This window comes from Asparagus officinalis, unplaced genomic scaffold (assembly GCF_001876935.1).
Source record: "Asparagus officinalis unplaced genomic scaffold, Aspof.V1 AsparagusV1_Un647, whole genome shotgun sequence".
Lineage (NCBI taxonomy): Eukaryota > Viridiplantae > Streptophyta > Magnoliopsida > Asparagales > Asparagaceae > Asparagus > Asparagus officinalis.
This window is the reverse complement of record NW_017972908.1, coordinates 83,484-103,136: the sequence shown is the minus strand read 5'-3', so window position 1 is coordinate 103,136 and position 19,653 is coordinate 83,484. Positions and strand designations below refer to the sequence as shown.

Below are 19,653 nucleotides of genomic sequence, written 5' to 3'. Positions count from 1 at the left end.
CGGCTGCTCCCACCGCCGCCTCCTAGCGAATCCGCATCAACCGAGAATCCAGGGTTTCGGTAAGCGAAGTCAATTTCCCCTTCCATTGTTTCTCTCTGACTTCGCTCTTTAATAATTCGCAATGTTCCTTTCTCGTTAGTTCTTTTTTTTCCTTTTTTGCCCCTTGTCAATTCGTTCCATAACAATTTGTTTGTGACTTGGTGAATACGGCCATTGATGGAGCATGAACCTGTAGAGAATTCTCAGCACCCCGCGCTCTCTACTGATGACGCGGCTCATCACGTAGAGGACAAAGCGTCCCCTCTTTCAAATCACGGGTAAGTATTTAGGTTATGATGCAGTCGCTATTTAATTCGGTAATTGTTCGTAGTAGCATACTTCAGTTTGTAGAATGGGTTTACAATCTGAAGAGCGTTTTGTCTTGTGATGCGTTCAAAGAAGCTACACGTTGATTGTATGAGTCGTCAAGCCTAAAACGTGTTATGAGATGGAGGGGATGTTTAGACTTTTGATATTTACTCTGTGGATTAAGAGAAATCCTCCCAATTTCCGAAGATCACTGAAGTTCTCTTTGTAGTTAATGTGCTGTTCTTTTCCTTACTAGCTGCTTACGACGAACGATTCGTTTACTCTCAAGCATGTTATCTTGACGAGGGTTTGTGGACTCGGGGTGTTTTTGTACAGATTCCTCACATGTTCGAACTCTATTACGGCCACTGCCACATATTTTCTTGACAATTCACCTAGATGCCTCTTTCTCCCTCGGTATTAAAAATGTGCTCGTACATAGTATTTTGAGAACTTCAATAGTTCTTAAAGTTGATTCCCTCACCTTTGATAAGTAATTAGCATATAACTTGCGTGATTCTGACCACTAGATCAGAATCCAGATAAACTTTTGTTACGTGAGAAAGCTCCGGCTTAATCTCAGCCTTGTTAGTTGGATTTCCACCACCTTAGCATATCAATTAACCAAGTTATGCTTATTGCTGTGCTACTTTCCACATGCCTTAGAGATTCAAAATTTCATTGCATAATTTCATTGCACAACTTTTTCTGCTAATCGTAATTTTACTGGTAAACTTGGATGAAACCATACTAATAAGTCCACTGAATCAACAAAATTATATATTTACTTCTTAATTTGGATAAGTTAGATAAACATTTACTGTACTGCATCCACTGTTTGATATTCCCAACTACAGTCACCAACTGAATACTTAATTCTCCGGAAACTGGCATGTGTTTCAAGCTGGAATGATATTCTAAGTTCTATCCTGATTTACAGTCTTTGTTGCTGTTTTAGTTTGGCAGGATTTCTTTTGTGCTGACTTAGTTACAGATTGGTTTCACTTGTTATTTAGTCAGGATTAACTACTCTTTCTTAGAAGAGACTGTTCTCTTGTTATGTTACGCTGTAGTTATACGAAATTGTCCTCATCTTATTTTATGCCTGTTTGTTCTGTGCTGTAAGATGCAAATACATTAGCCATTCAATCCAGTGATTCTCATTTTCTTATTCTTGCTTTTGTTGTTCTGATGTCCTCCCAATACCTGTTACTTTTCTTTCCTTTGAGGAAGATTGTTCTGTGGACTTGAACTCAAATGTACTATGGATTTGATTCCAGGATGTTGCGTCGTCTTTTGCTTACAATAAAATTTCAGCCTTTAGCATGTATTGGAATTAGTCCTTCATATTTTTTCACACGAGTAAATGGTGGTCGTATTCCTGTATAGTGTATTTGCATGGTTGCAATAGCTTGTTTCATCAATAATTGTAATACTCTAATGATGTTATTGGCACTTTATGGAGAGTGTCTTTTCCTTCTACGCCATTTTTCTTCTTTTTGATGATTTATTGATTTAAATAATTTGAGAAGTGACTTCTGGCATTTGTGGTACAAATTGCTTAAGCCTGAGTCACCAATCATGATAATTTTAATTGAAGTGTTGATGTGTTCTTTTCTCTTTCCTTTATGTCTGGTGAAGTTTTATTTATATGATTCTAGGGAGACAGAGCCCAGATCTAACGTCACATTTGAAGAAATTAGAAGTATAATGCAGGTTATTGCAGCCACAGGAAAGTTCTGGTATGTGATTATATTCCATTCCATTGAAAGATGAATCATGTCTTGTTGAGGACAACTATTGTGCTTTTCTATATGAAATTGGTACATCTATCTGCACATGCGAGAACAAATTTTGGTCCATTTTTTGATGTTTGATGTATTTTCTTGTCCTTGTGCAAAATCATATTATTGATTACTAAAAATGATATAGGGTTACATATTCTTTATTCAAAGTTCAAACATTTATATTTTTTTATATTCTTCACAAACGTGAGTGTCATGTTGTGTTTTGTTCTATGGTATGTATGAAACTTCCACTAACAAAAACTTGGCATGTCAACTCTGTGGATATTGCACACATGTCCAATCCATGTCCAACACTTATTCGGAAACCACTTTTAACCTTAGAAGGTGTACATAAAAGGGATATTGTGCCTCTTTTTATAAGAAGCTAGCTATATTATTAATGAGTTACTATAGTTGGTTCATTCATAAATGATTTACAATTAATGCAGGCATTTATGTGAGTTAAATATCATCTATTCAGACAAAATATGCATTACATAGCCGCATCCTCTTGTCTAGATTTCGGATAATTTTCTTGGTCAAACGCCTCATTTCTGTTTTGTCTCCGTATCTATTAAAGTAGCTTTCCCCCATCTTCTTAATGCAGACATTTATGTGAGTTAAATATCATCTATTCGGACAAAATATGCATTACATAGCCGCATCCTCTTGTCTAGATTTCAGATAATTTTCTGTGTCAAACACCTCGTTTCTGTTTTGTCTCCGTATCTATTAAAGTAGCTTTCCCCCATCTTCTTATATTTTAGCTAGCCTTTTCCTGTACTTTACATCTTTAAGAAAACCATTTCTTAATTAACCTCTTGCTTCCATAACATCCTATTAAGCCTTTACAATCATCTTCTGGTGACAGGTCCTTCTCTATGATCATCAATACAGTTTTGTAAGGTCTGATAGTTGCACTTGATCATCTTTTCCTCTTCTTCTCCACCCTAAAGTTTATTACTTATATCTTCTGTGCCCATTCATCATGTTAGTGAAATGGAGGATATTATCCATATAATTAAATCGATAGTGAAATTGATGATGGCATGACACTGTTCATGAAATAAGTGTATGAATATGGTTAATATGTATAAGTGAATCAGTAATACAGTGTGTACTATAGAAATGCATATGGAGTTGAATGGCATTGATGGGTGGGTGGGTAAGTGGGGCTTTTTTTGGTTTTTTTGGTTTTTTTGGGGGGCGGGTGGTACGGTCAGATTTAGTAAGCAGAGGAACTTGTTCAAAAAGTGACTGTAGCTTAAATCATGTGATGTAGGGATGGACAATCAAGATTTAACATCATCATAAAAGATAGGATACAAACTGTGTAGTCAGAAAAAAGAAACACCAGAACTTAAGAATAACCTTAAGGTTGTGTTTGGATTCAAGGATTTGATTTCAAATTCCAGAATTGAAATCTGGAATTTGAAATCCAGAATTTCAAATTCAATTCCTTCGTTTGGGAAACATCCAAATTTGAATTCCAGATTTTAATTTAAAATTCATGTTTGGCAAACTTTAGAATTTCAATTTTAAAAATTTGAATTGAGTTGTTTGCCAACTAGTAGAATTCTAATTTCTGAACTAAAATTGTAGCTCGAAGATAATTTAGAAATAAGATACTCAAATTACATAAGTTTTGCATTGAAATTGGTGGAAATAAATGCCTCAAATAGTATATCACATATCCAACTAACTTGACATATAGATAAAATACCTTAAAATCTCAAATGTAGTAATGTCAATACTTGACCTAATAATCACCATAAAATAACCGAAATCATTCATCAATAAAACTTTGTAAACTCATCCATCACTAACCAAAACAATAAATAAAGTAAAAACTTCAAATATTGCATATAACAATCCAACAAACTAGAGATCCAAAATATCCAACAAATACAAACCAATAGAAGTTAATATTTCGCCGTTACATAGTGTCATGCTTAAGTTGCTCTCGCACTAGTTTCTTTAAGACTTTTACATCTGATTCAAATGAGGATTTCTTTCTAATGCTTACAAACTTTCACTTTGTATTTCTTTTGTACTTTCCTCCCCTCGGTTCAGAAAGTCTTGTTTTGCGAGTTCTTGAATTACCTGAAACAATAACAAAAAGACCAAATCAGTTCCATTCTTAAAGACCGTGCAACATGACAGGAAGCTTGTAGATAGTTATTAGACTAAGCATAGGCACGTCGATAATAACACCTAAAATCTCTGCCAGTATGCAACCTGGAATCTGCAGTATTCTATAGGAGGGGAAAATGTTAACTCTACAATAAGCCATCTTCGAAAAGAAAGAAAAGTATTGTTGAAGTAAACTTTCAGATCATATCACAAGTACTACAACCTATAGATGTCTAACGGAAGCTAATTTCCAAAGCAATGTAATACATAAGCATCAGATCTTATTGAAACATCAGAGAAAGTTATTTGCAAGTCAAGGTTATTACATCAGAGTAGGAAAGGATGAAATGGGATATTGGCATGCAGTGCACACATGAAAGCCCTTGATTAGAACTTCATAGACATTGCACTCTAAAAGGACAGCACACGCTATTATATTCTCAATTAGGTCAGGTTAGTCATCTGAGGATTTAATAACCCATAAGTGTATTAGCCATCACAGGATCCTTAAACAAGCTATGTGTACTTATTTAAGGTGAAACCTCAAGCATTCTAAACAGACAAACATGAAAGTTTATCACTATGTTCACATACAACCTTAATAGAACACATTACAACAAATAAAAGAATGTCACATGTCAGGAAAACACATGAGTAAAATCAAACTTGTTAACATGTAATTATTAACATACAACTGTTTATTCGACGACAACTTGGTGTTTAAAATTTTACTCTATTATGGCAAGAACATGTATGGCAGCGCCTGTAGGGATACTGGTGATATATACCTCTTTAGCAAGAAAGCAAAGGAATGACTGAAAGAAAGATGGTTAAAATGGAATAAGAAAAAACATGAAGTGGGTCTGTGTGCAATTAATCCTCCATGTTTAAATTAATCCTCCATATTGTTTAAACATTTGATATGCACTAACTAAAACTACCAAACAAGAGCTTAAATGCAAATGGATAAGTTTGGCCGGATCTGGCACCTTGAACTTTGTCATCGATACGAAAAAGAATGTTACTCCTGACATTCTTGAACTTTATCATCGATACGAAAAAGAATTAGGCTGCAATTATCAGGATGGTAATGTCTTAATGTCTTATAAAGATTAACCTCCTTCAACTTTTGACATCAAGTTAAAGAGGTAATTTTCAGTTGTCCTTTTGGATCGACAGTCCTGAAGAATGTTACGTCTCAGAGTAAATCTTATCCTTCTAAAGATTTTTTAGAACATAATATTATCAAACAACTGTGTATCTTCAAAAGCTAATTCAGCCATATACTGAAGGTTGATAGGGTTACTACTAATGAGAAGCATGCGAGAATGGGAATAAGTTATACATTCACAGGGTTCGGCCAGAATTGACTAACACTTTGAATTGCCTTTAGGGGTCCGGTGATTATGGTAGTAGCTGCGAACTGTACATATCAATAGACAATGTACGATTGTCGAAAAGTTTAAGGAGTGCCACAATCAAACATGAGCTAACCAAACTCTATCAAATTTATTATACAAGCATAAATTATTAAGGAACATCGATACTCAAGGAGCAGTCGTGTCTCCTCTATATGTTTGCAAATTGACCAAACAGCTACAAATTCCAGTTGCATCATGACGAAGCAATGACCGCAGGGATAGCTTTTTTCTCCCTCTCTCTTCATGTTCACCAAAATAAGTACAGACCCATTAAGCAGGTTGTGCTATGTGTGATGCCCTTCTTGTTGCCTCCTTAAAAGGCTGCAATATCGTTAAAATGTCGAACCATGTTACACAATTTAGAAGACTTAACTGGAAGATGCCGAGGAAATTACAGGTAGTACTCATGAATCGCTATATCAAGTAGTTTGTTAGTTGTAAATAGTGAAAGGCAATGAATCACTATCTCCAGTAGTCAGAAACTTGTAGAAGTATTTGGGTAACCATGGTAACTATCTCAAGTAGTCATTTCATCTGCTAGTATGCTAGGCTATGTGAGGAGAGGAAAACATGGTTGAAACATCTTGTTGCTTAACTTCAGAGAGCAAATTGCAATCCTTGTAATAATAATATCTTCCTCTTTTCTTTCCCTCTGCCTTTTTTATTCTTCTATATCTTCACACTCTGAACTTGAGCCATGCCTAACCCAAGAAGATGAACCCAAATCTCCTTTTACTGTCTACCAGTTCTAGCCCTTCTTCTATCTTCTTCAATCATTTTATCCATTTTGTTTTGTTGGTCTAGTGATGTAGAATATTTGGTGTGCATGTATCAAAAAGCTTTTTCTTCCCCTTCTGTAATTTTTTTTTTCAACATGCAATGCTTCTAAATCAACCGAAATCTCAAATTGAACTATTTCCCCTAAATTTTCAAAACTCTGCTTCCCAATAACCCAATTATACAGCTAAATCCCAAATGAAACCAACACAAGACAACAATAGAAGACCTAGAAATCATATAACCCCAATCAATTGACCTTATCCTAAATTCAAGTCCAAAAATTTCGCATGATCCACAAAAGATAGAGGATCGAGAAGTTCTCACCGTTTTCGATGATCGCCGTCGTCGCCGAAGGTGAAATTAGGGCTTGCAGGTGAAGCTCGTCGTCATCGCCGCCGCCGCCACCGCCGGTGTTGAGACTGGATCTCCTCATCGTCTTCGTCGCCACCGCTAGTTGAGAGCGGAAGTGGGGAGGGTGAGAGATCGCAAGAACGGAAGTGGGGAGGTGAGAGATCGCGAGAGCAGGGAGGGGGAGATGGAATTGAAATGACGGGCTGCAAGTTGGGATTTAGATTTATGGGCCCAGTATACTATTAAAATGTTATTGGATTTGAGTCAATATCCAGAATTCAAATTCTTTTGGGTCCAAACAATACAATTGAGCTAAATACTGTATTTGAAATGAAATTATGGTTACCAAACAGGCCATAATAGAGATTGAAATGAAGAAATGTCATGTAAGATAGTCTGTACAGGTGTACAGGTGATCCACTGAGTGCCGTCAAAGAAGCTAGAGCAACTAGAGGCAGACCAAAAGGAACATATATTATAGATGTAAAGATATGGTAGTTGCTTGTCCAAGAGAGGAGATGACGCTTAACGTAGATCGAGAAAATTGATTCACGTACCAAATCCTAAAAATTTAGGATAACGACTTTCTTCTCCCCTAACTGTTTTAACTATCTTATAATTGTGAGTCACCTTTCTTCTTGTTTGGTTCTCCAGATCTAGTTATCACATCTTCTCTAACTAACACTCATATTATACATTATTTTCTTTACTATGTTACATTTTAAGTTTTATTATGACCATCTTATCCTTCATTAGGTTAGTAGTCTTGTAGTATTTGCCATTTTGTACATGTAATCGACATCAGACTAGAACTATCTTGATTTATTAATTTTTATTTAATGGAGTGGACATGGATATAAGTGTAAAGGTAACTCTTTTCTTGAATTAAAATTTTATCCTTTTTTTACTGCCCTAGGTGTTTTTAAAATAAAATTCAAAAAATACTAACTTAAAAAACAACTGATGCAAGAGGCAAACTCACTACATCAGGACTAAAAACCTTGTTTCTCAACCGATTGAGCTGGCTAAATATTCCCAAACACCTTACGAATAAATGAATATTTAAATAAACAAATTGAATTAGAATAACTTTTGATATTCAAATCGAAGTCAAAAACAAATCCTCGGATTTGACTAGTGACACTATATCAAACCCTTGGACCTGACCAATAACAAAAATAACTGCACTTTTTTAAGTCCACTACTCTGACGTCTCTTAATTAATTCTCCATTGCCTCTCCACCTTCATGAGCAACTTGAGAGCAATTTGAATCGGCAAATATGTTTTCCCCCCTCTATTTTTAGTTTTGGAATCTATTACTTGATTCTATTATTATAGACACTGATTTTTTTTCCTTCGATTATAAATCTTGCATTTGTTTCTTTTATTGAATTCTAGATTGTAATGTGTGACATAATATCCTAAACCCTAACATTTTTTATTAAATATAAAATCACAAAAATTTTCTTTCTTTCTCCTTATTTAGTCCTTAAATTTTATTATTTGATTTTATTAATACTGGACACCTATTTTAATTATTGTATTGAAAATAAAGATCTTGCATTTATTCTTTTTTATTGAATTCTAGACCATAATCTGTGACATAAAGTCCTAAACCCTAAAGGTTTCTTTTTTATCAAACACAACAACAACAAACAAAGCCTTTAGCCCAAATGTTTGGGGTCGGTTACATGAATCCTTCGTTCAAATTTTAGTCATCTCCTCCGGTAAGTTAACTGTTACCATTCTTTTTTATCAACAATAAACATAAAAACCATGATTGTAAAATCTATTTCTTTTGCGATTGTATGATATTTGTAGTAGAACTTAGATGATTAGAAATTAGAATATCGAGATCACTAAATCTGATAGGGTTGAGCAACCTAGATATTTAGATTTTCAAATTATGACTCTATCAGGTTATTCAGATTATCCTTCTACTACAAAAGTCCTATAAATCACAAAAGAAATGATTCTATCATTGGGTTTTTTATGATAAAAAAATTAAAATTTTAGGGTTTATCACTTTATGTTACAAGTTAGGATCTGGAATTTAATAAAAACACAAATGCAAGGTCTAAATTTCAAGAAAAGAATTAAAATCTATATTAATGGAATCAAATAATATATTTGAGAATTAGAAAAAGAGAAGAAATATTAGAGTTTCTTTGTTTAATGAAAATGTTTGTGTTTGGATTTCATGTTGAGGATTATGACCTAGAATTCAGTAAAAACAATACATTTAAATTTTTAAGAAAATAAATAAAATTAGTATCCTGTATTAATAAAATCAAGTAATAAATTCAAGAACTGTAGAAGAAATAAAAGGAAAATGTTACGGTTTTCTGTTTGATATAAAATAATATATTACGATTTAGGACTTTATATGTCAGAACTTGATTGCAATAAAAACACCAAATGCAAGTTCCAAATTTTCAAGGAAAAAATGTCTTATATTGATATAATCGAGTAAAATTAAGTAATAGATTCAAAAATAAGAAACACATCGTACCTCTCGATTCTAGTTTCTCTTTAGTTACTCTCTTAATGAGGAGCAATGGGAACAATTAATAGGAGTTAGAGTAGAGGACTTTGTTAAAAAAGAGCACACTTAGTTTTGTTACATATCAAGATCAACTGTTTGATGTAGTGTTACAGGTTGGATCCGGAGGGTTTGTGTTCGAATTTAACTTTATATCAAAAGGTACTTGAATTCAATTTGTTAAAATATTCCTTGATTTGCTAGGAATTTGCGATTATCAGGCAAAGCCCAATCAATAGAGGCAGAAGGATGTTAATTTGGAGGTCATGGTTTCAACCCCACGGTGCTTGTTTTTGAAGTTAGTATTATTTTGGCATTTACTTTTAAAAATATACACCGTAATACCAAAAAAGCTTTGGAAAATAATTCAAGAAAAATGATTTTGTTTTCACTTATATCCATGTCTTTCTGATAGCTAGCTAAAACACATAAAAAAGGTTAAAATAGATAAATTAATAACATAAATAAAATAAGAATCGGATTACTCTTCAATTCAGGTGATCATGCATGAGGTGCCTGCCTAGATTAGAACAATTGTTGTCACACACTAGGCACTACTTTCAGGGCAAACTTGTATAACTCTTGGTGTGTGATTTTAGATGCGAAGCAAAACTCTCTTCCATATAACAAATTCATCGGAATTCAAAATAACATAGCATACCGCTATTGGTTCTAGTAAAATCTTGGCCATCAGTTCTAAACATGTTCAACTCTATCAGATTCAGTGTTGTCGATATTTGGATTATCCACCTACCAAAAAATCCTACAAAGTGCGAAAAAATAGATTTTACAGTTGGGGTTTTTATGTTTGATAATAAAAAGAAAATGTTAGGGTTTAGGACTTTATGTCATGGATTATGACTTAGAATTCAGTAAACACAACTATCACAATATTTTTATTATTAAGAAAAGAATTAAAATCGGTGTTCTATATTATAACAGGATAACAGGATCAAATAGTAGATTTAGAACACAAATAAACAAAGAAAAAAAGAGAGTAGGTTTTGTATGTTTGATTAAGAAAAAATGTTAGGTTTGAAGATTTTATGCTACAGACTCTGATCTAGAATAAAAAAAAAAGCAAGATCTAAATTTTCAAGAAAAGAATTAAAATCTATGTATTAATAGAATCAATTAATAGATTTAAGAACTAGAAAAAAAGGAATACAAGGATTTATTGTAATTTAATGTCCTAATGTTACACCGATTTTTAAATAATACAATTAAAGTTTTAGTTGTAAAGTGATTTTAATATATGAGTTATAACAAATCATGAATCTCCTCTTTTCCTATCATTCACTGTCTTGTATAATTGTTGAGTTGGTTCTAAAACTTACCATTAGTAGTATATATTAGAGTGTATTGAGGATAATATTTGTAACATTCATCCATTTACATTTTATTTTATTCTCTTAAGTATTTCAATTTAGTGTAAAATACAATATTTCCAAAGGGTAAATGGCGAAGAGCATGTTAACATACTGTCATACCCCATGTGTAAAAAACGTTAAATCATTAGTGAATGGGTCCAAAGCTATGTGCCAACAATGATTACTATGTATCTTCTTTTTCTCATTCATAATTGAAGGATCTCCTCCTTTTCTTAATTTGTTACATGCCATTTGCTAGTTTTTAATGACATAGTATATATGTTTTCTGATAATTTAAGACAAGATCAATGTGATTTGAGATGATTATTTAGAATACCAAGATAAGTGGTGAAGATACTTCAGAATAAGGAACATTGAATTGTTGAAAATATAAAGGACATGTACTTAGTCTTAACCCCCTTTTACGAATATGTGGCTGAGTGCTCATCAAGATATCAACTGGAAAGGATAGACCCAAAAATAAACAAGGTGATGTGACTGATGTCTTCTTCAATGTGTTCCTAAGTAGGTTCACCTTTTACTCTGGCTTTGATAATTTGTCCATCTATTAGCTTTCTATATTTCTGCTCCTGGCTGAACACTATTCATCCCAGCTTTTTTTAATAAAATATTTATTTATTTCTGCTCCAGCCTGAATACTTATGAGTCTATTACAAACAATTTTGTTCACTCCATAATATGGATAATACTAACCAAGACATGGGTGCTTCCAGCATTCTTGGTTTGAATCTTATTCTTCCGAGCTCTCTATGTTTATAAGTTCAAGGTGGATGTCTCCTGATTTCCCAAATTATGTTATCAACTTCCACATCATATTGGTGACTTAACACACTCCATTAATGGACAATGTCCTATTCCATCCTCCTATAAGGCACAGGCTCCAGCTAATACTCCATGCAAGTTCACTATTCTCAATTGGATATCATGTCTTTCTGCAACATTGTGATATTTAAACTCCTGAGGTGTCTTGTTTTTCAAATGAATATATTGCAGGGAAAGGGATAATCCGGTTATTAATGCATCTCTATAAAATTCTTATACAAGAAGTACCTTAGGGAATATTTGAACTGTCTGGAGCTATTCACTATTGAAAACGTGGTGGGAAATTTGACAATTTCTCACCTCATTTTCCTAGCAGACCACGGACCTACTGAAGCTTCAGGACATTGCCAATTAAAAAGATTGCAGAATTAGGCTTGAAGGAGTTGTGCCTTATCCGCGTACAAAGTCAGAATATTCTGCATCTCCACTGTGCCTATTGTCTACCTTTCTAAATTTCTCTATCATGATCAGACTTGCCTTGAGCTATATTGCTACTAATATAATAGCTTTCGCATACAACCTTCTGAGTGGTATATGGATAACCAAGGCTTTCCTGAGCTAAATTTTTATAGCACTACATTTGTGTTCATTATGATATTTGCAAAACCATCATGCTCTCTTCATTTGCGCATATTTTCCCACTGCATGCAGAAACTACCTCAAATTTCTTTCCTCCATTTTAAAAGAATAATTTAAAAAAAATCTAAACTATCTATTGAATTTTATATATCATGTCCATGGAAGAAACTTATGGAATATAGGAATTGGGGTCAACATGTTGTTTCAAACTTTCAATGCCAGCTCCATTGTCTTTATAATTTATTTATTTTCTTCATTGCAGACCTCTAACCCATTGGTTATTAGTCGCTAGTCCTTTCTGGATAACTCACTAGCAAATATTTAAATAGATGTCGCTGTAACAATTTCATGCCTTTCATATGATCATGCTTTATCTTGCATACAACAGGATAGTACATTTTTGTAAAATTAGTTCTTAGACCACAGCCTATTTCAAATGGATGTAGTGAAGCTTAGGATTTCTGACTTTGGTTCACGTTCTACTTGCACAGAATATGATGTGTATCATTTACATGCATGCTAGAGATCAAATATTTTCCTTCTTGTTCAATTATTTCAGCACTCTATTCCTGCTTGTTACTCTGTCGCCCTGCTTCTCTTGATGAAGTGGCCTAAGCTGATATTAACTTACCAACATGGATGATTTCTAGGTACAATGAGCACATTCATCCATCTCAGGCATCAGTTTATCAATCCTTTTCATTTATCAAACTCATCTATTTCTCCGCTGTGACACCATGCTTATATCTTACTCTCATTGCAGCAGAGAAACGATTGACTTTTACGCCAGTAGTTCCATATTAACTCCTCTTTTAAAAAATTACAACGGTCTATCATATTCCATCATTTGAGTAGTAAAGTTATCTTTTATCCTAGTTGTCAGTGGTTTATAACTATTTCATGCTCTCCAGTCTATCAACTCAAGGGCTGACATCTTCCTTCTCCCCATTAATGATGAAAATTGTCAGTGTTTTATTTCTCTTATTGACCATTGGATGGAAATGTTGGATAGTAGTTCCTTCTTCTAGCCATTGCACTTCTAATCAATTTTGCCTTCGAACCTGTCAATGTGTACATCTTATCTAACACCTCTGGCTTATTTGTTTGTCCTCCATCAAATTTCTTGATTGTTTGTAAGCATCCATTATATTGTTGGCATCAAGGTGATTGTAGATTGTGTTAGACTAGATAGCTCCTTCATGGAGTGCTTTCCTCTCTGCTCTGCTGTAACAATGGCTAGGTCACAGAATAGAGACTGGTGAGGCTAAAAGGAAAGGAAAATATAAAGCCACACAAGAAAATAAGCATTATTACTTCCGGCACTGTAGCTTTTGGTACACAGCTGCTACGAGAATGGAGGAAAAATGAGGGTCAAACCTTAACTCATTCTTCGGCATAGCCCTAAAGCAAAAAATAAGGACATCAGCCCAATAGCCAGCTGTATCTGGGAAAAGCAGTGACAGCAATGATAGAGGATGGTGAACATCTTGGACTGTGTTCTCTTTCCTCATTTATCTTGTCATGTCTTATTCCAACTCCCCCCCCCCCCCCCCCCCCCCCCCCCTCCCACCCCCAAAAAAATGTTGGCACCTGGAGGCTATGTGGCTGCTGCCCCAAAACGCCCCACTCCTGAACTGTACTTCGTGTTCAATCATTTTTTTAATTTTTTAATTTTGAAATTCAAATTTCGAAGCTTCTTTGTTAAATTTCATTCTCATGAAGTCACTGTTAATTTATAGTTGTAGTATAATTTGCTAAAAACATTACATCTGAGTTTCTTTTATTGTTCCATTTTTAAAAAAACTTAACTAGTAATGTCATGCTGCAAGCACATAATATAATTGTCCACATGCTTAAAAATATTTTTCTTTTTCCAAAGTATAGTTCTGCTAACAGAAGTTACAGTCAGGTCATGTTAGTCAGGTCATGTTTCAAGCACATAATATACTAGTCTATGTAATTGAATTTTCCTTTTTCAAACTCTACTTTTGTTTGCCTGGTTTTATTTGAATAAAATCTTCCAATAACACATAGAGGAACTCTTTATGTTTTGAATTGCATTGTAGGCATGATTGGGATATACTGAAAAGCTTGCTTTCGTTTCGACTAAAGCAGGTAATACAAATGCTTGCCTATAATTCATTACAAATAATTTTGCAGTGTGCACGCACACACATGAGAGTGAATAGTAATAAGCCCAGTGGGATTATCCTGATCCATGTTCTAAAATAAAACATTTGAAGGTCTTGGCAGAATATCCTGAAGCTCAGTTAGTCAGTGATGATGGTCCACAACAGAGTTCTTTATTCGGAGAAACATATCAAGAGTTAGTTAGAAGACTGGATGAAGGTAAATTTTGAAGTGCATAAGATAGCTTAGATATACTGCATGCATTCACGTAACTCATTCATCAAGTTCAAAACACACTCCTTTTTTGTCTTCGTTCTTTTTTCCCCATACCAACTTCAGTGTAGACTAGACTGATTAGTTTCTCGAATCTCATCATCAATGCTTGAACAATTCGTGGCTCTAAACTTCTTAAGCAAAAGGCGAGGTCAAGGCGATGAGGTCCAGTGTTGCCTAAGGTGAGAGGCGTCAAATAAGTCAACCACCTGAGTGAACAAAGGCGATAAAGATTCAAAAAATTCATTAAACTTTCTATTGGTTCTCAATTTCATTTTTTTAATAGAAACTAAAACTTTTAGAATCCATGCAAGAAATATTTGAGCAAAAAAAAAAAAAAAATCTTGGCATTTGCATTCATGTCATGCCTCCATGATTGTGCTCATTTAGTTATTCATTGCCCTTGTATCTATATGATGAATTATTTACTGTGATCTTTTGCATTGCAGCTCTTTTAAGCTTTATTGAAGGTCCTCCATTTACTTTGCAGCGGCTTTGTGAGGTGATCCCGCTATCCACAATGGTCATCGCAATTGAAAATGCTTTTCGAGAAATAGGGTTTAGTTTTTGCTCATCTTAGGAAGCAGGACATAACCAATTCCTAGAATCCTATAGCATAGTTGAAGCTAGATGACCTGAAATTGAATCATTGATCAATTATTTTGTGCTTGATGTTTCCCCCTCATATCATATACTTATCTGGGTGTAGGATTAATTCCTGATTACCTTTTGCTATTACAGATTCTTTTATCTCCGAAAGACACATATAGAAGTCTATCAAAGCTTGCATTGGCCTTGGAGAAGGTTTGTCAGTAATTGTTCTCTTTAAAAGTTTGGTCATTGCGGAATAACTGGCATAATTTGAACGCTTGCGATCAGACATAACATTAGTTGGAATTATCACTTTGTCTTGTTTAAGTACTGAAGATCCACCTCTATTTTATGCTCTGCTTTGCCTGTTGTACTATTGATTGACAATAAACAAATATCCTTCTTATTTTGGAAATTTTCATTTGATCTCGAGCATTTATGCTAGCTGAAACAGTTCCCATTGGTTAAGGTTTATAAATGATCCTATTTTTTTATGGAAGTCGTTGTTTCATAGACATGTTTGACTGACTGAAGGAGAGGAAGGATCTCCATTTGTGAACATTGAAGGGAATATAGTCAAAGGACAGGAGGATGCTAGATGACACCTAAATCAGCTTCAATTTAATGATACTTGCAGAGCTTCCTCTAAGTCAATAAATCCGACCTCTTAATATTCTTCAAAGTTGTATAATGTATTTCACTAATACGGTAGTGGATACATATACCACCTAATACGGGTAAGCAGATACGGCAACATCGAAAAAAATTTAGGATACACAAATCTCAAGTACACAACAGTATAAAACGTTATAAAACCACGTCCATTAATGTTTGTCTACAATCATAATTCATGCCATTTACAGTTAAGGAAAAACACATTAACATAGATGTTACTAATTTCTTGAAAATCATAGTTCTCTATTAAGAAAATGGAAAGACAATTCTAATCATATATTCATGAACAAGAATTTTGGTCCCAAATATATCTCTAATATGGTTTGACGCATCTAGGATAGCACCCAAATATCGGTATATGATTTGGGTGTGTCTTTATCAAAGAATCCAGTCATGTTATCTCTAATTCTCTATTATGTCTTGGTCCTCTGAGATATTCTTTTGGCTAGTCAATAGCTTATTTATTTATTTTTAAAATTTATCAAGCTTATATTTGTTTTTATACAGAACTTGTTGGTGACATCGACCCTAAGTGCTTGCTCCGATCCATACCCCAGGCAAACATCCCCAAAACCAACTGAACCTGATAGGGAAGTTGAGGAATCCAGAAGTCAATCTGCTCCAGTATCGAATGGTGTAGAAACTATAGCCGGTGATGGTGATGAAGAAATGGTTGAAGCCGAGGCTGATGGAGATGCTCCTAGTGCTGACGCTGAGGTAAATGATGCTCAGAATGTTGAGATAGATGCTCAGGCTTCTGACACTGTTGCAGATGTTCAGAATGTTGATACTGAGATGCAAGAAGAGAAGGTCAGCGAAGCTCCTGAAACAAATCCGAAGCAAAGCTCTGATGCTACCAAGGAACCTTGTACAACTAGTGAACATAATCCTCCCGCTCCGGAGCAGTCATAAGTTGGCTTGAGATTTTTCATTTATGACAATCAGAATGTTGTGTAATTGAGACATGTGATGATTTTGATGTCCTTTTCAAAGATGCAATACCTAACTGAAGTTCAGATTTCACATTAAGATGGACCTGGTTCTATAAGATTGTATTTTGAATTGGTTTGAGATGTGCCTGGTTCATGAAGGAACTAGTCTTTACTTGTCTAACTACTATTATTACAAGGCGTATACAGAGGCTGAATCATGGAAAATCTGTTTATTCCAGTTCTGGACTAGCTTGAGTATGATGACAGGTAATTTTTCACGGAGCAATCAGTGTCACTAATATAACAAGTATACAAGTGGCTGAATTGTGGGAAATCTATCGGTCCTGAGCATCTGAAACGCTTTGCTAAACAGTTCCATGTTGCCTTCAGACGTTACCATCTAGAATTAGTAATAGGAACACTGCTACGGTGAATGTGGACTAAAGAGTAGGTTTATATTTATCATATTCATATCTGTTTACTAATTATTTAATTATTACCAAACAAATATATAGTATATATATATTATATATATATATATATATATTATATATATTCTATTATATATATATATATGAGATTAATGAGTATCCTTGTCATAGGAGATTTCTCTAGGACACCTCTAAATCACATTGTTGGACACATTCGTGGAGGATACCGCTCTCGTTGAACCTGGATTCCTACATATCTAAAACCTCCTTCTGCTGGCTGTATGACAGATACCATTAATCTCTCTCTCTCTCTCTCTCTCTCTCTCCTCTTCTCTCTCTTTCTATATATATATATATATATATCTATATATATATAATATATATATATATTATAATACTATTATATATATATATTATATAATATATATATATTCTATATTCTTCAAAATTGGATATAGATATAGATCAACTTAAAAAGAGAAGATATATGAAACGGATGAGAAAAACATGTAAGATTGTCAAACATTATCATAGGATACAAAAGTGTTCATCTCTGGATCATCACAGTTAACTTCAAATCCATTGATAAAAACAACTGATCTTGTCTGTGTCAAGATATTATAGGCAAATACGTTCAACTTTAGGGTCTCTGTTATAGTTTTTTATTAGATTATCTGTTTGTCCAAGTCAAAGAATCTACTGAATATCCATCTTATAGATTCTTATCTACCTTCTTTTTGTTTTATTAAAACTGCAAGCCTTGCTCAAATGCACCGGCTTTACCGCCCAAAACCCCGGGACTTTAAAATAACAATGCTTTCTTAAACCATTTTCATTAAACAATTATGGAGTAAATCTTTATCTTCTCCTGAGAAGCTAGATTCAATACTATTGGAGATTCCATTCAGTCAAGATCCAAACTATTGGTCCCCAGGCAGCACTTGTCTCAAGGCAAACGTCATTGTGAGTTGGAGATCCGTTAACTATTATCGGTACAATAAAGGAAAGTAGCGTTAAAGGCTTCAGATTTTTTATCCTCTTCTTCTTCCTTAATTAATTTCCAGCAGAAAGATGCAGCCAAAATTGCTCGCTTGTAATCTTGGACACTAAACTGAAATGTAGATTTCTATCCGATAAATAAAGTGAAAATGTGACAGCAGATGTTAATAAATTTAATTTATAATTGCAGATTTCTGTAAACCAATACAAGACAAATCTTGGAGTATTAATAGTGCTCAGGGTTAGTGATGAGGACAAGAGCAACGATTTCTTTATTTGTTTATTTTCAGTTTAGTAGTTAATTCAGTTTAGGTTTGAATTTTGAATTGTGGTTTAAAATTAGTAGTTAATCTGATTTTAGTATTTGAGAGATTTTAGAGATCTAATTGATTTTGAGAGAATTGATTTTGTGAGATTTTCCAAATAAGTAATTGCTCTATAAAAGAGCTTTGTAATCAGAATAAAAAAATCAATGAAGATTGAATGAAAATTATATTTGCTTAATTGAGGTGTGAAACACTAGGGTTCCGTTTGGATACCATGGTGTTTTACTTGTTTTCATGATGTTTTTGTCAAAAACAAAACGCCATGCGTTTGGAAACCATGATGTTTTTTTTAGCTAAATCATCCTCAAACCAAAAACACAACCCTTATTTCAAAACACCTTTTAGGTGTTTTAAGATTGGTGTTTTGGTTTTGAGTTTGAGAATGTGTTAATATAATATCTAATATAATATATTAAATATCATTAATATAGAGTTATTATCAACATGCTTATTATATTATATTACAATATACTATATTATAGTTAATTTAATATATTAGTAATATATTAAATAATATAAAAATATAATAAATAAAATATCTTATATAATAATATAATAACATATTAATATTAATATTTAATATGTTAATAATGTATTATATAATAATAAAATATAAATAAAATAATAAAAAAGTTAATGATAATAAATAATAATATAATAATATACTATATAATAGTATAGTCGCTATAATATTATTAACTTTTAATAAATAAATTTTAATAAAGTAATAATTATTAAATATTATATAATAGTAGCATATTTAATAATAACATAACAATATAATAATATTATTATAATAACATGTTGTATAGTAAATGTAATATAATATATAAAATAATATTATATTATGTAACAAATAATATAATTTATTATAATAAAATAAAATATTATTAATAATAAAATAATTTATTGCTAATAAAAGTTAATGTAAAAATTATATATTCATAATATAATAATATTTATTTATATTATAAATACTAATATATTATTAAAGTACTATTAATAAACTCTAACATAAAAACTATAATATATTATATAATATTAAAATATTTATAATAAATTAATTTATTAATAACATACTAGTAATAACATAATATTAACATTATTAATAATATTATATTATATGAATAATAGTATAATA

The 19,653-nt window shown here is 33.0% G+C and overlaps 1 protein-coding gene across 2 annotated transcripts; it reads left to right on the top strand.

Moving 5' to 3' along the window:
* On the top strand, nucleotides 1-16,914 carry LOC109828032 (serine/threonine-protein phosphatase 4 regulatory subunit 2). Of its 2 annotated transcripts, XM_020395067.1 has the most exons (8): nucleotides 1-59; nucleotides 211-317; nucleotides 2,010-2,090; nucleotides 14,222-14,270; nucleotides 14,399-14,504; nucleotides 15,008-15,060; nucleotides 15,300-15,362; nucleotides 16,332-16,914. In XM_020395067.1, the coding sequence occupies exons 2-8, from the start codon at nucleotides 217-219 to the stop codon at nucleotides 16,734-16,736; spliced, it is 858 nt and encodes a 285-aa protein (XP_020250656.1). In that variant the 5' UTR covers nucleotides 1-59; nucleotides 211-216; the 3' UTR covers nucleotides 16,737-16,914. The 2 variants fall into 2 exon arrangements, with proteins under 2 accessions (XP_020250656.1, XP_020250657.1); XM_020395068.1 differs by lacking the exon at nucleotides 15,300-15,362.
* The last annotated feature ends 2,739 nt before the right edge of the window (nucleotides 16,915-19,653 follow it).

Excerpts from the sequence above, each read along its gene's own strand:
- LOC109828032 (XM_020395067.1), top strand. The coding sequence starts at position 217 with ATGGAGCATGAACCTGTAGAGAATTCTCAGCACCCCGCGCTCTCTACT. Across the intron at positions 14,505-15,007 it reads AGTTAGAAGACTGGATGAAG|CTCTTTTAAGCTTTATTGAA; the intron begins GTAAATTTTGAA and ends TTTGCATTGCAG. Across the intron at positions 15,061-15,299 it reads CTTTGCAGCGGCTTTGTGAG|ATTCTTTTATCTCCGAAAGA; the intron begins GTGATCCCGCTA and ends TTGCTATTACAG.